Source organism: Mya arenaria, chromosome 3, assembly GCF_026914265.1.
Source record: "Mya arenaria isolate MELC-2E11 chromosome 3, ASM2691426v1".
In the NCBI taxonomy this organism is placed as follows: Eukaryota; Metazoa; Mollusca; class Bivalvia; order Myida; family Myidae; genus Mya; species Mya arenaria.
The window spans coordinates 7,102,265-7,126,273 of NC_069124.1; the positions used below are offsets into that span (position 1 = coordinate 7,102,265).

Here is a 24,009-nt window from a genome sequence, read left to right on the forward strand (position 1 = left end):
AGATTGGTGACGAAGTACTTGTAATTTGGATGTAAATGTAAATTAGGCCGTCGACTACCGCAGCTCTTACAGCGCTGGGGTTGATACGCACGTGCGCGCATTAATTCGTATTTATTTTTAATGACTATAATGAAAAAATCTCTGTTTGTTTGGAGGAATGAAAAGTGAACCATTCGATGTATGTGCATGCTGCGTAAACGTTTTTGTCTCTAGTTCTGTGTCATTGGGCCTTTGCCTTGTGCCTCTAAACAGGATTTATTATTTTAATTTTCGACTACTGCATGGGCTTGTTTTCGTAGTTTTCTTTGTATTAGATTTGTATTGTTTGACAAAAGAAGGCGAGTAACGAGTTAACGGCTTTGTTATATTATTTAAATTCACGAATTGTTCCAACTTGCAACAGTTTGTGTGATTAACAAAGATCTGTAAAACATCTTTCATTCAAGAATCTCTAAAAATATCCGATGAGATTAACTTAAATTGCCATGAACGTTTTTATGAGCGGCACTCAGCATTATTTCCAGTAGTAACTATTAGACCGGCTTGCATTGATGTGGGCGCCTCTGGTATAAGTTAATCAAACTTGGTGATGATGGTAAGTTTTTGTTCCTGATGGTGTCTATGTATAGTGAGGATGTTTTTAGTAAAATCATTATAAATACATAACTTAACGTTATACTCATATCATTTTTTTTGGAAACTGCGTCTCAACGTTAGAACATTTTTTTAGTTAAAGGGAACCGCAAAAAACGGTATTAAGACACCGTTAGTACAATGTACGTATTTGACGCGTTACGGGGACAATCGCGGTACCAATACAAGAAAATTGACGACAATATATGCCCAAACTCGGCCAATATCGACCAAACTCGGCCAATATGAGGTGTTTCCGTTTTGATTGGCTACAAAACTCGCCAAATATAGGATTGGACCATTTTCATTGGCTGTCGAAACTCGCCTAATATGAGAAATATGCTGGGAATTATTTTAAAAGGTAGCCATTTTGTTTTCCGTTTTTTCGACTGTTTTGAAGATTTTGTGCTTCGTTCAAACCTATTTGGAATAACTAGCCTATTAAATTATTTTACCTCTTTGTACGGTTTGATATTACAGAAACCCGCTAGAGGTTTTTACGACTATCATGTTTTTGTACACCGACGAAATGGACGACGAAGGTGAAAAAAAAGATGTTTTGGCATAGACGAAAAGGCATAATTCATTACACTTACACTACACAGTGCTTTATTCATAAGTATGCGCAATGTCACTAAAATGATGCATGTCAAAATCAGCAAAGTCCAGTCTAGAAAAGCATGAATGAAAAAGGGATAAATACGGCTTCAATATAAACTTAAGGTAAGTTATTATAATGTTTTTAACCAAAATGTCGTGCCATACGTAAAAGTTAATTATTAAAATACTTATTAATTTGTTGATTTCACATTGGCTCCGTTTTCAAATACAGCTAACCTCAGACAAATAACTGGGCCAATATGAAATCACCTAATTAATAACATGATCATCATAACATTCTCCCATCTCTAATATGCTTGCCTTGAATCATTTATTCCATTATATTTACACCTCAACTTCTATTCCTTAAATGAACTGCCTTTCGGCAATTGCGTTCATCAATCAATGAACGCAACATCTTCGGATATGTTCGGATCGTAATTCATTGCATAACAATATACATGAAAGCTATTGATCTTGTTATTGGTTGTATTGTGTCTGCAGGTCCCGTAAAATATAGATCAACATTTTTAAAAGTGTTAGTTTATTATATTTTAAATATAATGGTACCAGAAGTGTTTAAATTTTACGTTTTAAAGCGATTTCAACTGGTTGATCTTTTCCCGCGTTATTGTGACGTCATTTGAAAAAAAATGTTTCCGGTTATAGTCGGGTCGTTCTATTTACAGAATGGGTAAGAACGGATTACTTAAAGGTTTTCTTAAATGAAATGAAGATTTTTTTTTAACAATTCTTGAATGAAATAATGAACTATTGGTGTAAATATAAGGAATGAATTGCGGGGTTGATGTCATTATCGGGGATATAAACGCAATTGGGTTGGTCAAAGTACGCGTGTAGTCCTTCGGACTTCACACACATTGACCAACCCAATTGCGTTCATACCCCGATAATGACATCAACCCCGCAATTCATTCCTTAAATATCTACTCATAATTTGAATGATAATTAGTGGGAAATAGTTACAAATTAAATAAGGCACTAATGTTATAACACAACCTTCACACAACGTTATAGTAACGTTATGTGTTTGATGGGTATGAACTGGAACCATGTGGATTGGCAATAAATAGTTTTTTTATTGCAAATAATTTGCTACACAATATACAAATACAATGCACATATATCTAATACAGCGTTGATATTACTTACAATACAAATATGTAGTTATGTTGTGATATTGTTTAATTTCAAACGTTAATTATGTAGGTATTTGGGCATGGTGTGAGACCATCGTTAAACATTTTCACAGACCGTCTTCCCACTCGATGATCAATAACAAAAGACAAGGTCATTATTACTCAGTGTCATTCGTAACTACTCGTAATCGGCCATCTGCGGCAAGCTCCGACGATAGAACTTATGGACCATTAAAGCATTTCTTATATATTCTATAGATAATTAACTGACTTGCACGTGAAATAACGTTAATTTCTAGTGTTGCACGACACTCAAAGCCATATATGAGATTAAAGTTCCATTTGTGTACTACACATTAAACAAATTAAGAATAAAGTCGGGTATATGATTACAAGAAACTTTAGATCAATGAGCAATTTCCCGACATGAATAAAAAACATACATAACAATGAACTGATGACCGCGAACAATAATCATATACAATGTAGTTTTAAATAGGTTATATAGTGGATAAAGTACTTGCAAAGGCCGTTTCTAATCATGTACATGCATACATAAGAGTGATCAGAGCAATGTATACAATAATAACATCAACTAGTTTTCCCGACTGTACCAGTCCAGACGCGCTGTAGTTGAATGGTTAGTTAAATTTAAGTTTATGAATAGAATACATTTTAAACGCAAAGTTGTAGGTAATTACAGCATGATATAGTGATGTGTAGTTTGTAGAAAAATGTTTTTTTTTACTTTAGCTTGCTAGAAATAATCTTTAAAAGGTATTGCTAAGAGGAGGTACTTAATTTATCATGTAATTAAAATACTACTAGATTTTACTGACATTATCAGACACAGAAGCGGACAAAAACATGGTTGCTCCTATGATTTGCTCAATCCCAACCTACAGACAACCAACGAAATCTCTGCCCGGCCACAGTTTTGACAATATCAGCACCTACCACTGTGTAAGAATGTTTATTGAATATACCAGATCGTTATACCTTAATAAAAACTTGCCGAAACACAAGTCGATACAAGTTAATGATATATAAATTTGAAACAATCAAATATAAACATTAACCCTTGTTATTTATTTGTCATAATTATAATTCATATTCAAAATGACCGCTGAAATCTGTTCTGGTATGTATATTCGATCACGTTGCACAATCCCGCGCAGGAGAACATATTATGTGGTGAAAATGTAGATATTAATGTTGAATCGATAGATAATAAAAAGTAGATCAAGTAGATCCAACATATTCAGCAAATTTTTTAAACCTTAACCCATTCAGCTTCAAAAACCTACAAAGATAGAAAGTAGCCAATGGTCTGATATCGTATAGCCATGCTTTGATTCACTGTCATATTTTGATAATAAAAAACACTATGTAACCCAGAGTTGTCACTCCGAATTGGCGTAATTTGCCATAGACTTAAATGGATATTAGCGGAGGGATTTCTGATTAGTTCAGTGTTAAATAAGGAAAACACACGTCAAGAAGGCAATTTGTTGAACTGCGTATCACCTGGTTTAAGTTGGATTCGTCATTGTTCCGTCCAAGCGCAGGTATATATGCTCTTTAATTATTATTTTTTTATGAGCGTAAGGAATTTATTTAAACTTATTTTTTGACATTTTAACAATATGAAGAGATGTACATTTGATATGATAATAAGTCACTGGACTAGAAAAACGCATTGAAAGGCACCCGGTTGTGTTTATTGCGTATGTAGAGCAATATTTAAGAAAGTATGTTTGTGTACGAGTTGGCAATTATAGCGACAGTGATATTTCAAACCACTGTTATTCGACCATTTTCCTAATTTAGATAAAAAAAAAAAAGCATTTAGATTTTATTGCAGCTTGCCAATATTGAAAAAAATATTTTGGGAATTGTTATTCAAATTTATAAAAAAATGTCATGCATGATAAAACATTATAAAATACTCATACTCATGACAATGTGAAATGTTCTTACGTCATGTGTTTAAAGGTCATACGACCTCAGTCGAAACCGAAAGTGGGATTTCCCATCTTAATGTTAAATGAAAAGGATAAAAATAAAACTACGAAACGAAACAATATTTTCTTCAGATATGACAGGATGTCGAGTTACAAAAGATTATTTGATGAAAAGAACAATCAGAACTGGTTAAAAGTGTCTTTAGGTATTAGCCTTACAAAAACGGCTCTTGAACCATTCGTCGCCAATGTCATTGAGCAGTTTCAGAACGATGGATATAAATCAATACTGCAGAAAAAATGTCTCTTGCCTGGCGTTTCCTGTCGTTTGTGTTCAACCCAGAATGTCATCCAATGCCCAACACAAGGCATTTGCAAGTATCTACGAAATCGCACCTGCAAGTTTCATCAAAACCATACCTACAGGCAGTGTCCTAGCAAAATTTGTAATGATTTCCGAGAGTGGATACAGATCCACCACCGTTTTGGAGGACCGTCCTGGAGAAACAGTGACGCTGGTAGATGGAGCACTGATTGGTGGGAGATCGCCAAGTGCTACCTCCCGCCAGACGGGTACTTTGGTGTCCATACGGTGGAAATGTCGGACTTCAATGGCCTCATCAGCGTTATCATGAACTGCAAATATTTCCAAAACTACTTTACAGACAATCTCGCCGCGGACTCAAATGTTTGCACTAAGGTACGATTAACATTAATCATGTTTTTAATAAGGTCACTATAAAGAATGATTTATTGCCAGTGATGAAATTAAGTACCGATATTAAAACAATGCCAGTGCAAATTCAAAATTTAATCATTTGTCCATTAACTAAAAATGTCATTTATTTATTTTTACATGTCTAGGTTAGAGAAATCGGCCGAAAACTGAGGCATGCTCCTGGTCTTCTGGTGACAGACGAAGATTGGAAAAGCTGCTCGGATGCTTTGAAAGATTTACTTCAAGACCCAAAGTATATGAAAGGGGACAATCATACAAAAGATGCCGTAGATCAATTAAACAAGGTATGTGAAAAATGCTGAGATAAAAATGCACTCAAAGAAATGTTAATAACATATGCTATGAACTCTTTTTTGCATTTATTCTGTGTTTTATTACTTCAATCACAACGATTTTCACGATACATAATGTTTCATGGCGACCATTTCAGTAGTTGTCTTACTGTTAAGAAACTAGTTTTATTATAATTAGCAAATAAAAATCCGTATCAAATTGACCGTGCAGTTCAAATTATTTCGTATTTTCACAGTTGGAACAAGATACACTGAAAGTGTCTGACGAAGAGGTACTGAAAGTACTGCAAGATTCAGCGGAGACTCTGAAAAGACTGATTGAAGATAGTAACATAATTAAAGAAAAGGTTGAAGACCTTAAATCGCTTGAACATTACATTGAAAACGTAAAGGGGTCTGTTCAAAAACATGTTGCCCAACTCAGCGCCTGTGAGAAAACACACTCAGATTTGATTAATGGTACGCAAATCTAGAAGCATTCTTGTTTAAATCTATCCACAAGTATAACGTATATTCGGCATCTGACGTTTTTGGTGTTTATTTCAATTTGATTAAGTTTTCATGTTGTTGTTTTTGCATTTCAGACATGAAAGAAGACTTGGTCATTTTCTATAAACAGAATTGCAGTCGTTTACCATTTGGCCTGCATGCAACCAATACAATTTCGCTCGTTGACATATTCGTGCCACCGAGTCTGGTCAAAATTCAACTTGATACGGGCAATGAAATAGGTACAAAGAAATCAAAAATTAGACGGACAAAAATTAAACGTTTTGACAAAATATTTGTACACAATCATAAGGTGGCGAGGCGAATTTACATAAATGCAAAAGCAGGAGTTGGAAAGACACTGTTTTGCCAGTTTCTTGTTATTTTGTGGTGTGCCTATCAGACGAATGACACAGACACCATTGAACTCTTTGAAAGGAGTGGATGTGAAGAGTATTTAAAAACACTCGATTATCTGCGAAACATTGAATTTTTATTCTTTGCTCATTTGAAACAGTCCGATGCTCGTTTGTGTGAAGTGGATGACATTCTTCATCGTCAGCTGATAAACCGCTTGTCCAGATCGGAAACCTATGGAAAAGGGTGTTTGCAAGATGTAATGCACAAACACAAATGTCTGATTATTCTGGATGGCCTGGATGAGTGGAATCACCCAGACAGGGACACGTTTGAGTGTTACGTGGAATGCAAAGACATTCCACATGAGCGAACGAGAATCAACTGTACCTTGCTCATTACATCTAGGCCGTGGAAATTGGGTCATATTAGCTTGCAACACGACAACGAAATCAGTATTGAAATAGAAACCATGCATTCAATCCTTATTGAAAAATTAATTGAAAAGGCACACGCAAGTTTAAAAAAAATGTACTGCAATGATATTGAAACGGAGCAGTTTTTCAAAGAAGTTGAAAACAAAAAAATGACAAGTCTTCTCAAGGTGCCATTACTTGCAAATCAGATGCTGTGTCTTTGGTGTGAAGGACGTGGAATAGGTGAATCCAAATGTCAGGTGTATTGTAACACTATGGGAACCATGTTTGGTAACACCAGCCATAAAGACGAGGCATTGTATGAAAATATTTTGGAAACAGAATATTTTGAGTTACCGGTGTGTGTCACTAACAATAAATTCTGCTGCAAATATTCAAAAGCAATTGTTAAACTTGGCGAGATTGCTTTCAATGCAATATTTTGCCCTACACAACACGAAAAAGGTGGGCAACTCTACTTGACTTCAGTGCAAAGCATCTTGTCTGATCAGGAAGAAAAGTTAGCACTCAGAAGCGGTTTGCTTTCAAGGTCATCAACACCACGTGGCTTCGGAAAAGACCAATACGAGTACAGCTTTCTCCACAAAACATACCAAGAATTTCTTGCAAGCATTTACATGGCTTCGTTATTGCCAGGATACAAGAAGTATGGGCATATGAAGAATATGTTCTTAGAAGCCCATGGGAAGTTATCGTCTGAGGTTTTTGTTTTTCTTTGTGGATTAAGTAAGTCACTAGCACACACAGCTTCACTATATCTTTCTGACAATTATACCAAACATTTGGTTAGCAAACATGAAATTCAAGTCGGTGATATCAGAAGTATACAGGAAGTGTTCATAGCAGGTTTGCAGGAAGCAAACCGAAATTGCATTACTGAATGTAGCTTAAAGCTTCGTCATGTCATTTTAAACGAAATCAGCCCTTCCCAATGCGATGTAAACGTATGCGATCACATAGACAGAAGTGACATGGTAGCTATGTGTTTGATATGTGACAATGACTCAACATCGGTAACCATTGACGATTGCACGAGCATGATACAGTCCTCCCAAAAGAGCTTGAGATTTGTGCATGTAGACGGAGAGAAAACCGAAAACCTGATGCTAAGCACCGTAAATCTGGAGGATTGTTGGCATATTCACACTCTTGATCTGAAAGAGGTTGCATTGAAAGGAACTCTGGACCTTTCCAAATGTCTATCTTTGTCCTCAATTGTTTTTGAATTTGTTACCATTGACGTCGTAGTATTTCCTGCTACACATATTTATTCCTGCATACTTCTCTCATCGTTCGCATCGATAGATAACGATATGGCAATGAAGGTTACATTTTCAAAGGGGACTAAATTTTCAAGGAGACTACATTATATGTTTATTGAATATGTGACGGTACTGGATGATTTAGACTTGATTGAGTGCAGCAACCTATCCGTACTGGGTTTATGGAATGTGAATGTCGAGAAAATCCTTTTACAGAAACAAATGTTGAAGTTCTGCTGTCTTGGTGACCGCATTGGACGGCAAAATTCACAATGGTCTAAGGTACTGTGTTCCATTCAAGGATCTATCCGATTGCGAGAACTACGCCTTGGCGATATTAAGAAGGACGAGATTTCTTTGATCCAAGACGTTATTTTATCCATGAAAAATCTGGAGATATTGTACCTCTATAACTCCGACTTTGAAGCATACAACATATGCATTCCGGACAAAGTTAGATGGCTTATTTTGAGACGAATGAGGCTATCGTCAGTCAGTTTGAAAACACTTGTCGACGCTGTGAGTTCATTTGAACATGCCGTAAGTGTTGAGCTAGAAATGTGCGAGATCACACCAGTCAATGACGCGAGTGCTGAAGAAGTTGTGAAAATACTGAGAGAGAAGAACGATGTCGAGATCGCTACCTGTGATTTGACCTGTGGGATAGGAACAAAACGGTGCACGTCTTTATCAAACGATCTTAAGATTTGTCGTGTCCAGTATTCCTATAACCTCCGAAAGTTGATATTTAAATCAGGCCATTCTCTTTCAAGTTAAAGTAAGACAAGAACAATGAATGTTCCAACTATCATCCTTTTTAGGATGCATGGTTTCGTGTGAATGTTTTTGTGTCTGTAGTATTGTGTATGAAAAATAATGATGATGAAGCTTTAGCTTTATCTTGTTGATGGCAGGTACATTTGTGACATATAAGAAGAAACTCGATGAGTTCAAGATCCCGTTTCATTAAAGAAATTGTCTTCGTGTCATATTTTGTTATTATTTGTCAAATAATAAAGCATAAGCCGGTAGTTTGGTATCGGATACCAAAGCATAAGCCGGTAGTTTGGTATCGGATACCAAAATACAATTAGTCATGTTTGTGAGTTATGTGAACCCATAGTGTGTTGGTATCATTTGATAGGGTGTTTTGAGTGTTTGAATGGAGAAAGACTATGTAAAAATATTCCGAAACTAATGTTAGGCCATGTCGCGTAAGATTTCAGTTAAAATGAAAACTAAAATTTCAAATCTGTAATAACATTTTGGTTAACTATAATATATGGCCTTTAAGCACGATTTTTAAGTGAAAGTTAAGTCCATATATATGATGAAATAAAGTCTGGGAGTAGTAGAGTTCTGTTAAGGAGTTTATTCACATCATCGATCATCAGGCATATGTGTAGAGAAAGACAAAAAACGAATCCTGAAACAAGCAATAAATCGTTTTAAGCATACAATATAACTTGTCATTTTTACACTTGTATATATACATTTCTAAGCATATCCAGTCATTCATACACTGTCTACTGTCTAGTGATCGACATATCGAAATACATGGAATAAAACAGACGATGAAAACACACACTAAAATAGATAAACAAATCACAGTACTAAACAAACTTCTGTCAACCCAGAGTAGCAAGAACATTTACATTCAAACACATACATGGAATAAAACAGACGACAGTTATATTGATGAAAACACACACTAAAACAGATAAACAAATCACACTACTAAACAAACTTCTGTCAACCCAGAGTAGCAAGAACATTTACATTCAAACACACCAATCTTGGATTAGACTCTTCTTCAACTTTCTCACTGATGATCAGCCTTACACGTTAAATGTTTTTATACAAAAAAACATCCGTCTACCACCTTTAGAAAAGTTACGTGATAGATAAGAAAATCGAGGGATTTTAGACAAACGGCGGGAAACATTTCACTACTTCTTAGTTGTTAAAATGTAATCACGGAACAGATAACTTTAGGGTCAAAGGGAGATAATCTGTACTAAAATTCGAAATGGAAAAAGTAAGAGTTAATTTTACAAATGTACTCAAAACTGACCTTGTTGCATAATAATTGTTCGGTCATTTATCTGACATCTCAGTAATCAGCAAACAATTACATTCAAATGATACCAATATCAAAATCTAAACAAACAAACAGCAAGGCGCTGCCGGAAAGGTGAAAGACTAAGCTACAAGAACGTGTTTTGTTGCGGTATTTCTACTTCGAATCACCCTCTTGCAATTCTGACCTTGACCGCGCACTCGGCTATGTATTAAATGCAAGAAGTTTCTCACTGGACGGCTACCATCGACTTTCCTGGTTTTAATGACGTAATTGGAAAAGCCTTCAAATGTTGTCCAAAGTGAAAGTAGAAATACCGCAACAAAAAAGGTTCAATTTGGATAAATACGCGTCTTACTTAACGAGTTCACAACGGTAGGGATGATATTTCAAGCTTATCTTTGTAATGCATGCGCAAAGTTTGCATCGAACCCTCAACCTCACACTTCCGCATTCACTTTCAAAGAACATTCAAATATATGACTCATTTACGTTCACACATTGCAATGGCAGTTTACATGCCGATATTGAATAATTACTTTGCACAGTTGTAGGCGTTAGAATTTGCACGCATACAAGTTCAATTGTCATAATACAGTACTGATTGGTATACTACTTAATTTTTATGGGTGCAACGGCTCTGATTATCATCGAATAGGATGATAGAGTCTTTACCTTGGTATCGATTCCTTGCAACCGAACCATTGTGATGCGCACAGAGCCTGGTCGGCCTCTATCTAACATGGGATGACCCCTCTCCAGTGTAACGTTTTAGATGTCAATCATCGTTGTTACATATTGGGACTTCAATCATTATTGTCGTCTTTATACCTCATTCAATGATGAGGATAAATGTCGTCCTTTAGACTTCAAAATTTCTCTTTAACAAGTTTGGGTGTTGCGGGAAGGGTCAAGCCAAAATGCAACCAATATACGCAGACGGACCTCAAATCTAACGCAAATTGCCTGTGGTGTCATAGTCTTTACTGTAAAACTGTTAATAACAACAAATAAGATAACTTCAACTAAACCACTGCTTAAAATGTTGCTATGAATCCTGTTAGCTAACAATGTTATGTTAGCCTAACATACTGTATCACTCAATCTGGCTCAACTAGTTCTTCAGTGTGCCGCAAATAAATTCCTAAATGTATGAAACCAATGGGCTTTGCATGAAATGTTCAACAGATTCTTTACAATAGGTGTATAATTTGATCAAATTCGACACCACGAATCAAGTCAATGATGCATGCCAAATATCTGGGACATATGTCTTTTACTAAGACAAGAACATATTTAAACTTTATATCATATAAACAATGACCACTGTCCCGGCCCGTTTCAGACTCACTTGCTCTCTGCATTTAGAAACGAATATTCGGTAAAAATGATAAATAATTCGGGTTGGGACCATTTTTACCCTTATGCTGGAGTTGAAAATATCACCGATTTATGTAATAGCTAGATGACATGAATTAAAATCTTAATAATTAAGACTGGGCGGAGTGAGCAGCGTTGCGAGCATTAATTCTGCCATATTTGAAAGTTCACAATATATAATAATGAACTGGAGGGATTTCCGATTGAATTAGAGAGGTCTCTAATTGATTCGGAGATAACTCTAATTCAAATGAAGAGCTATTCAATTCAGTTAATTTGGAATTGAATAAGAGCGTTCTTCAAATGATTTGAAGAGATAAGAGATTGAGTTAATTCAATTGGTGATATCATTAATTGGATTTGGAGCCCTCTTTAATTTAATTGAAGAGATCTATTACCATTTGAAGAGCTCTACGATTTTTTGAATGCATGTAGATTTGGCGTTCCAAGGTTGGTACAGAATAACATTTATGTGAATAAATTGTTTACCCCTTAAAACAAGCCAACCAGAGCCAAGTATTGTGTGCACTCTGTTTTGATTATTGGCGATTCATATATTGGGTCGTGACTTAAATATCTACTTACCAGGGTTCCAACGATAAGCTTTGAGTCGGTCATGGATTACAAATTACCAACTTGGGCCTAAAAAAATACATTTGGTTCGGACTGCAATTTTGGCGACACCGATTCGAACCCGGTCTCCGACTTTCTTTTTTTTACATTTTGGTATATTTTTTTATGATATCAAAGAGTAAAACATTCTATTAAACAATTGTCCTGAGATTCGTCACAGAAAAAAACTTTTTTGGTGCCAATCTGGTGTACAGTCCCTTTAAAGGTTTAAACCAATAAAACATTAATTTTCGAACGGAAATATGCAAATCTGCGATCTGATCTTTTGTCAGCAATCTTTTATCATTGGTTTGCAGATATTAACGTAAAAATTTGCTCTTTCCAAGACAAAAAAAAAGTTGTAAAAACGGTCAATCTGTGAGAAGTTTTGGCGACTCGACGTTTAGGGAACAAAATGAAAAGCCAAACGTTGGAAAAGTTCCCTATACGCGCATTATTGTGGCTAGTAATACATGAACTATAACCTATACATACAGTACGTGTGCATGAAGCGTGAACATGTACGTGGAAAATCCCAGTCGCGGAGTTCCGGATAAGTATAGGATAGATCACGAGTAGCCGTTTGATATTGAATTTATCAGCGAGCGTAGCGAGTTGATAATTCCATATCAAACGGCTACTCGTACGCTCGCTGATAAATTCAATATCAAACGGCTACTCGTGATCTATCCGACTTAGACAACAGAAAGTATTGCTTTTTTCTCAGTCAAATCGGTACATTTGTATGAGAAAAATGTCAGGAAAGCACAAGAAACAAACATTTCTGTAGTATTAAGAACGTTAGTAGGTGCACGATTTGCACGAGATTTACCAGTTCGAATATCCGACAGAAAAACAGTTGTGTGTGAGATTTATCAAACACTTTTGCAGGCCTATGATTGACGGGCTGGAGGTCTAACGACTATTAATATGCATTAAATTTGAGGAAAGCGCGGAAAGCGAAAGTACATGTTATTTTCGAAAAACCAATTCCAAAACATTGCGTCAGAAAACTGCATGTGGATTGTTTCATTTTCAAAATGGGCGCTTACCAATCTCACGAAACTTACAACTCGATCAACACTGATGTAAAAGATGGGAAAAGGTACTGGGCAAGATTTGTGGATAAGCCTTTTGCAAAGGGGGCAAGCCGTTTAGCATTTCAAGGGACACTGTACGGTGATGGACCAAGAAACGGGTCAAAATGCGTTACGAAGGTATTCAAATCGGAATACGCCCAGCATTTTGTTCAAATGGCACCAGACTTGGCGGCGAGTAAGAAAGCTCTTGGATATGCTGAAGAATTTGGCAGAAATTATTTCCGGCGAATTCGAAACTACATTCACGAGAATGAAATAGAATTCCTCATACCGCTCATAGCAAAAATGCAGTACGTCTCCACTTTCAACGTTTTGTGGTTTATCCCATACGATACGGATTCTAGATACGTGAAGTCCAACGAGCACGTGTCTATCGAGCCTTTCATCGAGGGCCAGTATGACAAATTCAACTCGAACGGAGGCTATGAAAAGAGCATCCACGAATTGATGACGACATTCTGCCACTGGACCTGGTACATCAGTGGTCACAAGTTCATGGTCTGTGACCTTCAGGTAAGACCTGTATAAAAGTATATTGGATGATAATACCAGTATATTACAAATTATATTGTATTCTCGAAGTATTGTAAGCCCCCTCCCCCAATAAATAAATAAATAAATAAAATAAATAATAATAATAATAATAATAAATAAATAAATAATAATAGAAATAAAAATAGAAATAAAATTGTAAATGTAAATTTGTTTCCATTATAAACATCTAAAAATAGTAGGGTATGTAGATATGCATAACTATTTTCTATTTCTCTTTTGAGAACTGGGATTCTGTACCAAACTGACCTACATACATGTATGTATATCAGCTAGGGTATATCACTTTTGTAGAAAGATTTGAATACAATAAATGACTAAAAAATATCCATATACCGATCAAAACGCAAAAAAATGTGTTGGTAAAAATATGTCAGTCCCACAGCCCCCCCCACCCCCCCAGGTCCGGGGGTATACCGGGGATAGCCGGGGAAATGGACCGTGTTTTTACCTTTCACCTTTTTTTACCTTTGGCCCCGCAGTGCCGGGTGAATGCGGTGGTTTTGTCTTCGCTTTAAATATAGCGAGGAATGGGCTTTACCTAAGGTCCCTGGGGTGCGGGGGCATTTGGCGGGGATTTTACCATCTGTTCGTCCCCGCAAGGCGCGGATTTTAGCCGGGGTTGGCTGGGCCGAAAGTCAAAGTCCCCACTATTCCCCGGATCTGGGGGGCCGTGGTTACAATTGACTGGTGCATAACTGTTTATTAATGACTATAAAGGCTATTATCTATTGACATTTTTTTAAACCTTGTTGAAATTTTATTTTGTATTTACTTTTCTAATCAAGGGTCATACACTCATTTGAACAAAATTTTGTAAATAAAATCTAAACTCATTCAATTTTTAGCATCGTTACTTAAGATTATCCTCACAATAGAGCATTTTCTGCCACATTCTTAAATCTTTATTTTTTACTTGTAACAATAGAGCTGTTTTATCATAACTAGAAGCTTTTTATGCCCCCGAAGGTGGGCATATTAAAATCGCACCGTCCGTCCGTCCGTCCGTCCGTCCGGCTCTGTAGCTCTCCCTTGTATGGGCAGATTTTAAAATAACTTGCCACATGTGTTCCACATACCAAGACGACGTGTGGCGTGCAAGACTCGTGTCCCTACCTCAAAGGTCAAGGTCACACTTAGTGTTTATTTACAATGGAGTGCTGCATATAAGGACATAGAGTATAGGTTGTCGTGTCCGGTCTGTAACTTTCTCTTGTATAAACAGATTTTAAAATAACTTGCCACATGTGTACCACATACCAAGACGACGTGTCGTGTGCAAGACCCGTGTCCCTACCTCAAAGGTCAAGGTCACACTTAGTGTTTATTCACAATGGAGTGCTGCATATAAGGACATAGAGTATAGGTTGTCGTGTCCGGGCTGTAACTTTCTCTTGTATGGACAGATTTTAAAATAACTTGCCACATGTGTTCCTCATACCAAGATGACGTGTCGCGTGCAAGACCCGTGTCCCTACCTCAAAGGTCAAGGTCACACTTAGTGTTTATTCACAATGGAGTGCTGCATATAAGGACATAGAGTATAGGTTGTCGTGTCCGGACTGTAACTTTCCCTTGTATGGACAGATTTTAAAATAACTTGCCACATGTGTTCCACATACCAAGACGACGTGTCGCGTGCAAGACCCGTGTCCCTACCTCAAAGGTCAAGGTCACACTTAGTGTTTATTTACAATGGAGTGCTGCATATAAGGACATAGAGTATAGGTTGTCGTGTCCGGGCTGTAACTTTCTCTTGTATGGACAGATTTTAAAATAACTTGCCACATGTGTTCCACATACCAAGACGACGTGTCGCGTGCAAGACCCGTGTCCCTACCTCAAAGGTCAAGGTCACACTTAGTGTTTATTCACAATGGAGTGCTGCATATAAGGACATAGAGTATAGGTTGTCGTGTCCGGACTGTAACTTTCCCTTGTATGGACAGATTTTAAAATAACTTGCCACATGTGTTCCACATACCAAGACGACGTGTCGCGTGCAAGACCCGTGTCCCTACCTCAAAGGTCAAGGTCACACTTAGTGTTTATTTACAATGGAGTGCTGCATATAAGGACATAGAGTATAGGTTGTCGTGTCCGGGCTGTAACTTTCTCTTGTATGGACAGATTTTAAAATAACTTGCCACATGTGTTCCACATACCAAGACGACGTGTCGCGTGCAAGACCCGTGTCCCTACCTCAAAGGTCAAGGTCACACTTAGTGTTTATTTACAATGGAGTGCTGCATATAATGACATAGAGTATAGGTTGTCGTGTCCGGGCTGTAACTTTCCCTTGTATGGACAGATTTTAAAATAACTTGCCACATGTGTTCCACATACCAAGACGACGTGTCGCGTGCAAGACCCGTGTCCCTACCTCAAAGGTCAAGGTCACACTTAGTGTTTATTCACAATGGAGTGCTGCATATAAGGATATAGAGTATAGGTTGTCGTGTCCGGGCTGTAACTTTCTCTTGTATGGACAGATTTTAAAATAACTTGCCACATGTGTTCCACATACCAAGACGACGTATCGCGTGCAAGACCCGTGTCCCTACCTCAAAGGTCAAGGTCACACTTAGTGTTTATTTACAATGGAGTGCTGCATATAAGGACATAGAGTATAGGTTGTCGTGTCAGGGCTGTAACTTTCCCTTGTATGGACAGATTTTAAAATAACTTGCCACATGTGTTCCACATACCAAGACGACGTGTCGCGTGCAAGACCCGTGTCCCTACCTCAAAGGTCAAGGTCACACTTAGTATTTATTCACAATGGAGTGCTGCATATAAGGACATAGAGTATAGGTTGTCGTGTCCGGGCTGTAACTTTCTCTTGTATGGACAGATTTTAAAATAACTTGCCACATGTGTTCCACATACCAAGACAACGTGTCGCGTGCAAGACCCGTGTCCCTGCCTCAAAGGTCAAGGTCACACATAGTGTTTATTCACAATGGAGTGCTGCATATAAGGACATAGAGTATAGGTTGTCGTGTCCGGGCTGTAACTTTCCCTTGTATGGACAGATTTTGAAATAACTTGCCACATGTGTTCCACATACCAAGACGACGTGTCGCGTGCAAGACCCGTGTCCCTACCTCAAAGGTCAAGGTCACACTTAGTGTTTATTCACAATGGAGTGCTGCATATAAGGACATAGAGTTTAGGTTGTCGTGTCAGGGCTGTTACTTTCCCTTGTATGGACAGATTTTAAAATCACTTGCTACATGTGTTCCACATACGAAGACGACGTGTCGTGTGCAAGACCCATGTCCCTACCTCTAAGGTGAAAGATACACTAAGTGTTTATTCACAAGGGAATTCTGAATATAAGGACATTACAGTGTAGGTTGTCAAGTATGGGTGGTATTTTTCATGTTCAGAGGCAATTTAAAATAACTTGCCATATGTATTTGACACGTAAAGGCAAGATCAACTTTTCATGTACTGACCTTGTTCGTAGGTCAATATCACATTCGCGGGCATTCGTCACATACTGTGACAGCTCTTGTGTTCACATATCTCACTCTGACTTGATAAAACGTGAACGAGTCACTAGGTGCATGATTCTACCACCGTGTTGAAATGTTCAAAGGAGATGGTGATTCTGGTACATTCACATGTACGTAGGCAGAATATGCTGGGAATTCAATGGGTAAACTATGAGGATGATCTCTGTCTATTTTTTAATTTTCTGAGATACAATGAATGACAGGGGGATGTAGGTAATGAAATGGAGATCATCCTTGACTAGCGGAAAAAATAGGTTTTAACATGTTTAATTGGTACCATACCCCCTGAAATTGTCCGCACAATGATATTATGTAGGCATACTAGAACCACCATTTTATTTGCAAGGCTTGGACAGGCTGACAGCGAAAAAGAATTACAGTACCGTTTGACATTTTGTATGAGACGGACATTGAAATATACAACATTTCACAAGCAAGTCCGGTACAGCAATTTTGTGTCAACTACAAAAAATGCAAGCTTTTCCATTGTTTTATATATTCTAGGGTGTGAAATCAGGACGGAAATACATCCTGACAGACCCTGCAATCCATTCTTATGACTGTCGTTTCGGTAACACAGACCTTGGTGTCGTCGGCATGGAGATGGTGCTGGGGAACCATAACTGTAACAAGCTATGCCGAGAATTGGGCCTTAACAACCCAATGACTGGCCTGAATATGCGCTCAGGGCCGAGATCTACTACCTACTCCTTTCAGGTGACAGAAGAAGATTTGCTGCGCGCAAACCGTGGGAGCAGCCGCCACTTCCGGCCCATGTCCGCCATATTTGAAGTTAATAACTTGTAAATGGTTTTGTTTACCAAGATACAGTAGACTTATTGTGATTCAGACATTTTCTTTCATAACATTTTGTTTTATTATAAAAGGGGCCAAATATTGCTTTTTCATTTGCCATTGTTCATATACAATAATATACATGCTATTTCTTTTATTCTTATGTCTTTACACACTATTCATGTCCTAGTTTGTCAGCATGTATTTGTTAATGCTCTTGGTAACCCTGTAACAGTTGTCAGTTAATTAAACTCACAAAACGACAGCACTCATTTCGTCTAGTTCACATAAACAGCCGCTTCAGAGTCTGACAATTTTTGTTTTGGCGACAAAATGAATATCCAAATGTTAAATAAGTTCCCTATACGCGCTTTATTGTGGCTATCATTTCCTCGTAATGAATTATGGTTCATCAAATGCACGTAGTGTCATTGAAAAGTACAGAAGGCCCAGTGTTAGTCTAAGACTTGTTTTTTTTGTTTTTGAATAATCCGTTATGTTGGAAAATAGCTATCAGCTAGTGTTATTTATGTTTATCACTTACCAACTTTAAATTAAGATTATCTAATATTTTCTTATCTTTGTTTTAAAGACATTCACATACGACATAGTTTCATGCAGATTGAATAGGACATACATTTCTAACCGAGCTTCTATCAAATGGTGTTTTTTTCGAGCATTTGACATAATTTGACCAGATTTCATTTAGACAGTTTTCAATCCATAATGAATAATCTTACAACTTACAAGCTTTGTTATGAAATTCAAACAACAAAAAAAATTATGTATTCATATTTTTTCAGCCCATAAATCATATGCTACATGTACTAATTATATCAAGATTCAAGTCCGCGACCTTTTGGTTCAACTTTTATCAAATGCTCAAAACAGGGTTCATGTACCTTTATTATATCTGTTTCACCTAAATTCATATGTTTATGAATGTGTCCTGTAATTCACATTAATTCATGCAGGTGGTTGCGCTTTTCATCAAATTGAATGCATGAGCCGAGTGATCCACCACATAGTTATATTTTTGCACAATTGGAACACAGCTTCGGACGTTTACCATAGCAGTTTGGTTCTTATTTACCGGTTATGAGATTTATATGGCAACACTGGTGTAATAATGGATGTAAATAGAAAATTATTTAGCCTATAGCAACATGTAATGACACTGATCAGATTATTGTTTATGCCATAGAATTACGTAAGCACCATTTATTGAAGAGAAAAAAAATAATAAGTAGACCCTAGCTTTATGCCATTCATCTTATCATGTTCAAATTATTTAAAAGAGTGCGTATTGCCTGCATTTTGTATTTTAATTATTAGTCATTTGCAAAGGTATCAAATTAAGTAGAAGAAACATGTCAATATCGATGTGTAGGAAGCTGGTTTCAAGTCCTTCATGAAAGCCCTTCGTCTCTCAAAAACCACCACTAAACAATGCAATTTTCCCATTTCAAGAAGTACAATTATTATGTCTAGCAAGGGAACAATAAATTTCCACTTTGGTTGACTCATCTTCGGTATAAAGCAACCGGGGATCGATTCCACGTGCTTTTTGACGTAGACCATACATTACCAGTATTTCATAAGACACAATCTGAGCAAGCCTTATTTTTGTACTGTGAAGAATGGGTAGAAAATGTGACTGGTGGTGGGGGTGAACACTGGGTAGAAAATGTGACTGCTGGTGATGATGAAGACTGGGTAGAAAATATGACAGCTGGTGATGATGAAGACTGGGTAGAAAATATGACAGCTGGTAATGATGAAGGCTGGGTAGACTAGAAATGTGTCCATAGGACACGGATGCACCCACTTCGATTTTTTGTCACAGAAAATAAGCCATAATGATTATTCAGGATAATCTGCACAAGGGCAAATCCTTTTCAAAAATTAGATCGGATAAGATATTTTTTAAGTATTGTTGGGAAATAAAGGGCCCTAACTCCTAAATGATTAAAGCGATTTCCATGGCTATCGAACTTGATCAAGGTATTATGGTCACAAACATGTGTTAAAAGTTTGGTGAGGATTGGACAAACAGTTTTCAAGAATTAGATCGGAAACAATCTTCGGGACGTATTTTTCAAGTCTTTTTTTTTGCAAATAAAGGGCCGTAACTCCTAAATGACAAAAGCGATTTCCATGGCTATCGAACTTGATCAAGATATTATGGTCACAATCATGTATGTAAAGTTTGGTGAGGATTGGACACATACTTTTAGAGAATTAGATTGGAAACATATATTTTTGAAGTATTTTTGGCAAAAAAGGGCCGTAACTCCTAAATGACTAAAGCGATTTCCATGACTATCGAACTTGATCAAGATATTATGGTCACAAACATGTGTTTAAAGTTTGGTGAGGATTGGACAAACGGTTTTCAAGAATTAGATCGGAAACAATCTTCGGGACGTACGTACGTACAGACAGACAGACAGACAGACGTACGTACGGACAAGGGCAACCCTATATGCCGCCACTTTGTGGGGGCATAAAAATGTGACTGCTGGTGGGGGTGAACACTGGGTAGAAAATGTGACTGCTGGTGATGATAAAAACTAGGTAGAAAATGTGACAGCTGGTGATGATGAAAACTAGGTAGAAAATGTGACTGGTGGTGGGGGTGAACACTGGGTAGAAAATGTGACAGCTGGTGATGATGAAGACTGGGTAGAAAATGTGACAGCTGGTAATGATGAAGGCTGGGTAGAAAATGTGACTGCTGGTGATGATGAAGACTGGGTAGGATATGTGACAGCTGGTCGCGATAAAAAAAACTAGATAGAAAATGTGACTGGTGGTGGTGAAGAAGACTTGGTAGAAAATGTGACTGGGTAGGAAATGTGACAGCTGGTCGCGATGAAAACTAGGTAGAAAATGTGACTGGTGGTGGTGAAGAAAACTTGGTAGAAAATGTGACTGGTGGTGGGGGTGAACACTGGGTAGAAAATGTGACAGCTGGTGATGATGAAGACTGGGTAGAAAATGTGACAGCTGGTGATGATGAAGACTGGGTAGAAAATGTGACAGCTGGTAATGATGAAGGCTGGGTAGAAAATGTGACTGCTGGTGATGATGAAGACTGGGTAGGAAATGTGACAGCTGGTCGCGATGAAAACAAGGTAGAAAATGTGACTGCTGGTGGTGAAGAAGACTAGGTAGAAAATGTGACTGCTGGTGGTAAAGAAGACTGGGTAGAAAATGTGACTGCTGGTAGTGATGAAAACTTGGTTGAAAATGCGACTGCTGGTGGTGAAGAAGACTTGGTAGAAAATGTGACAGCTGGTGGCGATGAAGACTAGGTAGAAAATGTGACTGCTGGTGGTAAAGAAGACTTGGTAGAGAATGTGACTGCTGGTAGTGATGAAAACTAGGTAGAAAATGTGACAGCTGGTGATGATGAAAACTAGGTAGAAAATGTGACTGGTGGTGGGGGTGAACACTGGGTAGAAAATGTGACAGCTGGTGATGATGAAGACTGGGTAGAAAATGTGACAGCTGGTAATGATGAAGGCTGGGTAGAAAATGTGACTGCTGGTGATGATGAAGACTGGGTAGGATATGTGACAGCTGGTCGCGATAAAAAACTAGATAGAAAATGTGACTGGTGGTGGTGAAGAAGACTTGGTAGAAAATGTGACTGGTGATGATGAAGACTGGGTAGGAAATGTGACAGCTGGTCGCGATGAAAACTAGGTAGAAAATGTGACTGGTGGTGGTGAAGAAAACTTGGTAGAAAATGTGACTGGTGGTGGGGGTGAACACTGGGTAGAAAATGTGACAGCTGGTGATGATGAAGACTGTGTAGAAAATGTGACAGCTGGTGATGATGAAGACTGGGTAGAAAATATGACAGCTGGTAATGATGAAGGCTGGGTAGAAAATGTGACTGCTGGTGATGATGAAGACTGGGTAGGAAATGTGACAGCTGGTCGCGATGAAAACAAGGTAGAAAATGTGACTGCTGGTGGTGAAGAAGACTAGGTAGAAAATGTGACTGCTGGTGGTAAAGAAGACTGGGTAGAAAATGTGACTGCTGGTAGTGATGAAAACTTGGTTGAAAATGCGACTGCTGGTGGTGAAGAAGACTTGGTAGAAAATGTGACAGCTGGTGGCGATGAAGACTAGGTAGAAAATGTGACTGCTGGTGGTAAAGAAGACTTGGTAGAGAATGTGACTGCTGGTAGTGATGAAAACTAGGTAGAAAATGTGACAGCTGGTGATGATGAAAACTAGGTAGAAAATGTGACTGGTGGTGGGGGTGAACACTGGGTAGAAAATGTGACAGCTGGTGATGATGAAGACTGGGTAGAAAATGTGACAGCTGGTAATGATGAAGGCTGGGTAGAAAATGTGACTGCTGGTGATGATGAAGACTGGGTAGGATATGTGACAGCTGGTCGCGATAAAAAACTAGATAGAAAATGTGACTGGTGGTGGTGAAGAAGACTTGGTAGAAAATGTGACTGGTGATGATGAAGACTGGGTAGGAAATGTGACAGCTGGTCGCGATGAAAACTAGGTAGAAAATGTGACTGGTGGTGGTGAAGAAAACTTGGTAGAAAATGTGACTGGTGGTGGGGGTGAACACTGGGTAGAAAATGTGACAGCTGGTGATGATGAAGACTGTGTAGAAAATGTGACAGCTGGTGATGATGAAGACTGGGTAGAAAATATGACAGCTGGTAATGATGAAGGCTGGGTAGAAAATGTGACTGCTGGTGATGATGAAGACTGGGTAGGAAATGTGACAGCTGGTCGCGATGAAAACAAGGTAGAAAATGTGACTGCTGGTGGTGAAAAAGACTAGGTAGAAAATGTGACTGCTGGTGGTAAAGAAAACTGGGTAGAGAATGTGACTGCTGGTAGTGATGAAAACTTGGTTGAAAATGCGACTGCTGGTGGTGAAGAAGACTTGGTAGAAAATGTGACAGCTGGTGGCTATGAAGACTAGGTAGAAAATGTGACTGCTGGTGGTAAAGAAGACTTGGTAGAGAATGTGACTGCTGGTAGTGATGAAAACTTGGAAAAAAATGCGACTGCTGGTGGTGAAGAAGACTTGGTAGAAAATGTGACAGCTGGTGGCGATGAAGACTAGGTAGAAAATGCCACTGCCGGTGGTGATGAAGACTTGGTAGAAAATGTGACTGCTGGTGGTGATGAAGACTGGGTAGAAAATGATGTGACTACCGGTGATGATGAAGACTGAGTATAAATGTGACTGCTGGTGGTGATGAAGACGGAGTAGAAAATAGGACTGCTTTTTGTGAAGTGTTGGTAGAAAATGTGACTGCTGGTGGCGATGAAGACTGGGTAGAAAATGTGACTACTTCTGGTGAAGACTGGGTAGAAAATGTGACTGCTTCTGGTTAAGACTGGGTGGAAAATTTGACCACTGGTGGCGATGAAGGCCAGTAAGAATAGGTAGAAAATGTGACTGCTAGTGGTGATGAAGACTGGGAAATGTGACTGCTCAAGGTGAAGAAGAATGGGTAGAAAATTGGGCTGCTCATGGTGAATAAGAATGGGTAGAAAATGTGACTGCTTGTGGTGAAGAAGAATGGGTTGAAAAGGTGACTGCTAATGGTGAAGAAGAATGGATAGAAAATTGGGCTGCTCATGGTGAAGAAGAATGGGTAGAAAATGTGACTGCTTGTGGTGAAGAAGAATGGGTTGAAAAGGTGACTGCTTGTGGTGAAGAAGAATGGGTTGAAAAGGTGACTGCTCGTGGTGAAGAAGAATGGGTTGAAAAGGTGACTGCTCATGGTGAAGAAGAATGGGTTGAAAATGTGACTGCTTGTTGTGAAGAAGAATAGGTGCAAAATGTGGCTGGGGGTGGTGATGAATAATTGGTCGAAAATGTGGCTGATAAATTATGGGTAGGATTACGACTGTTGATGAAGCACAACAGCGTCACAAAAGCAGACTGGTTCCTCCTGGTACAGCACAATTTTGGAAGGGGGGCGTCAAGGCCATGTCGCCCACATGCTGGTTGTGCAACAATTAGAAAACTGCACAAA

At 38.2% G+C, this 24,009-nt stretch overlaps 2 protein-coding genes across 3 annotated transcripts; both read left to right on the forward strand.

Annotated features, from left to right (window-relative positions):
- The first annotated feature begins 3,853 nt into the window (after nucleotides 1-3,853).
- On the forward strand, nucleotides 3,854-8,921 carry LOC128226149 (uncharacterized protein CXorf38-like). Of its 2 annotated transcripts, none has more exons than XM_052936045.1 (5): nucleotides 3,854-3,961; nucleotides 4,490-5,057; nucleotides 5,222-5,380; nucleotides 5,626-5,848; nucleotides 5,974-8,921. In XM_052936045.1, exons 2-5 carry the CDS (start codon nucleotides 4,500-4,502, stop codon nucleotides 8,709-8,711), a joined length of 3,678 nt encoding a protein of 1,225 aa, XP_052792005.1. In that variant the 5' UTR covers nucleotides 3,854-3,961; nucleotides 4,490-4,499; the 3' UTR covers nucleotides 8,712-8,921. The 2 variants fall into 2 exon arrangements, with proteins under 2 accessions (XP_052792005.1, XP_052792006.1); XM_052936046.1 differs by having other exon boundaries at nucleotides 5,626-5,736; nucleotides 5,974-6,109.
- Nucleotides 8,922-12,920: 3,999 nt separating this feature from the next.
- On the forward strand, nucleotides 12,921-18,242 carry LOC128228558 (alpha-protein kinase vwkA-like). Its single transcript, XM_052939934.1, has 2 exons — nucleotides 12,921-13,619; nucleotides 17,684-18,242. Exons 1-2 carry the CDS (start codon nucleotides 13,047-13,049, stop codon nucleotides 17,984-17,986), a joined length of 876 nt encoding a protein of 291 aa, XP_052795894.1. The 5' UTR covers nucleotides 12,921-13,046; the 3' UTR covers nucleotides 17,987-18,242.
- Nucleotides 18,243-24,009: the final 5,767 nt, after the last annotated feature.

Coding starts and splice junctions, on each gene's coding strand:
- LOC128228558 (XM_052939934.1), top strand. CDS start 13,047: ATGGGCGCTTACCAATCTCACGAAACTTACAACTCGATCAACACTGAT. Junction 13,620..17,683: donor TCATGGTCTGTGACCTTCAG/GTAAGACCTGTA, acceptor TATATATTCTAG/GGTGTGAAATCAGGACGGAA.
- LOC128226149 (XM_052936045.1), top strand. CDS start 4,500: ATGTCGAGTTACAAAAGATTATTTGATGAAAAGAACAATCAGAACTGG. Junction 5,058..5,221: donor ACTCAAATGTTTGCACTAAG/GTACGATTAACA, acceptor TTACATGTCTAG/GTTAGAGAAATCGGCCGAAA. Junction 5,381..5,625: donor CCGTAGATCAATTAAACAAG/GTATGTGAAAAA, acceptor GTATTTTCACAG/TTGGAACAAGATACACTGAA.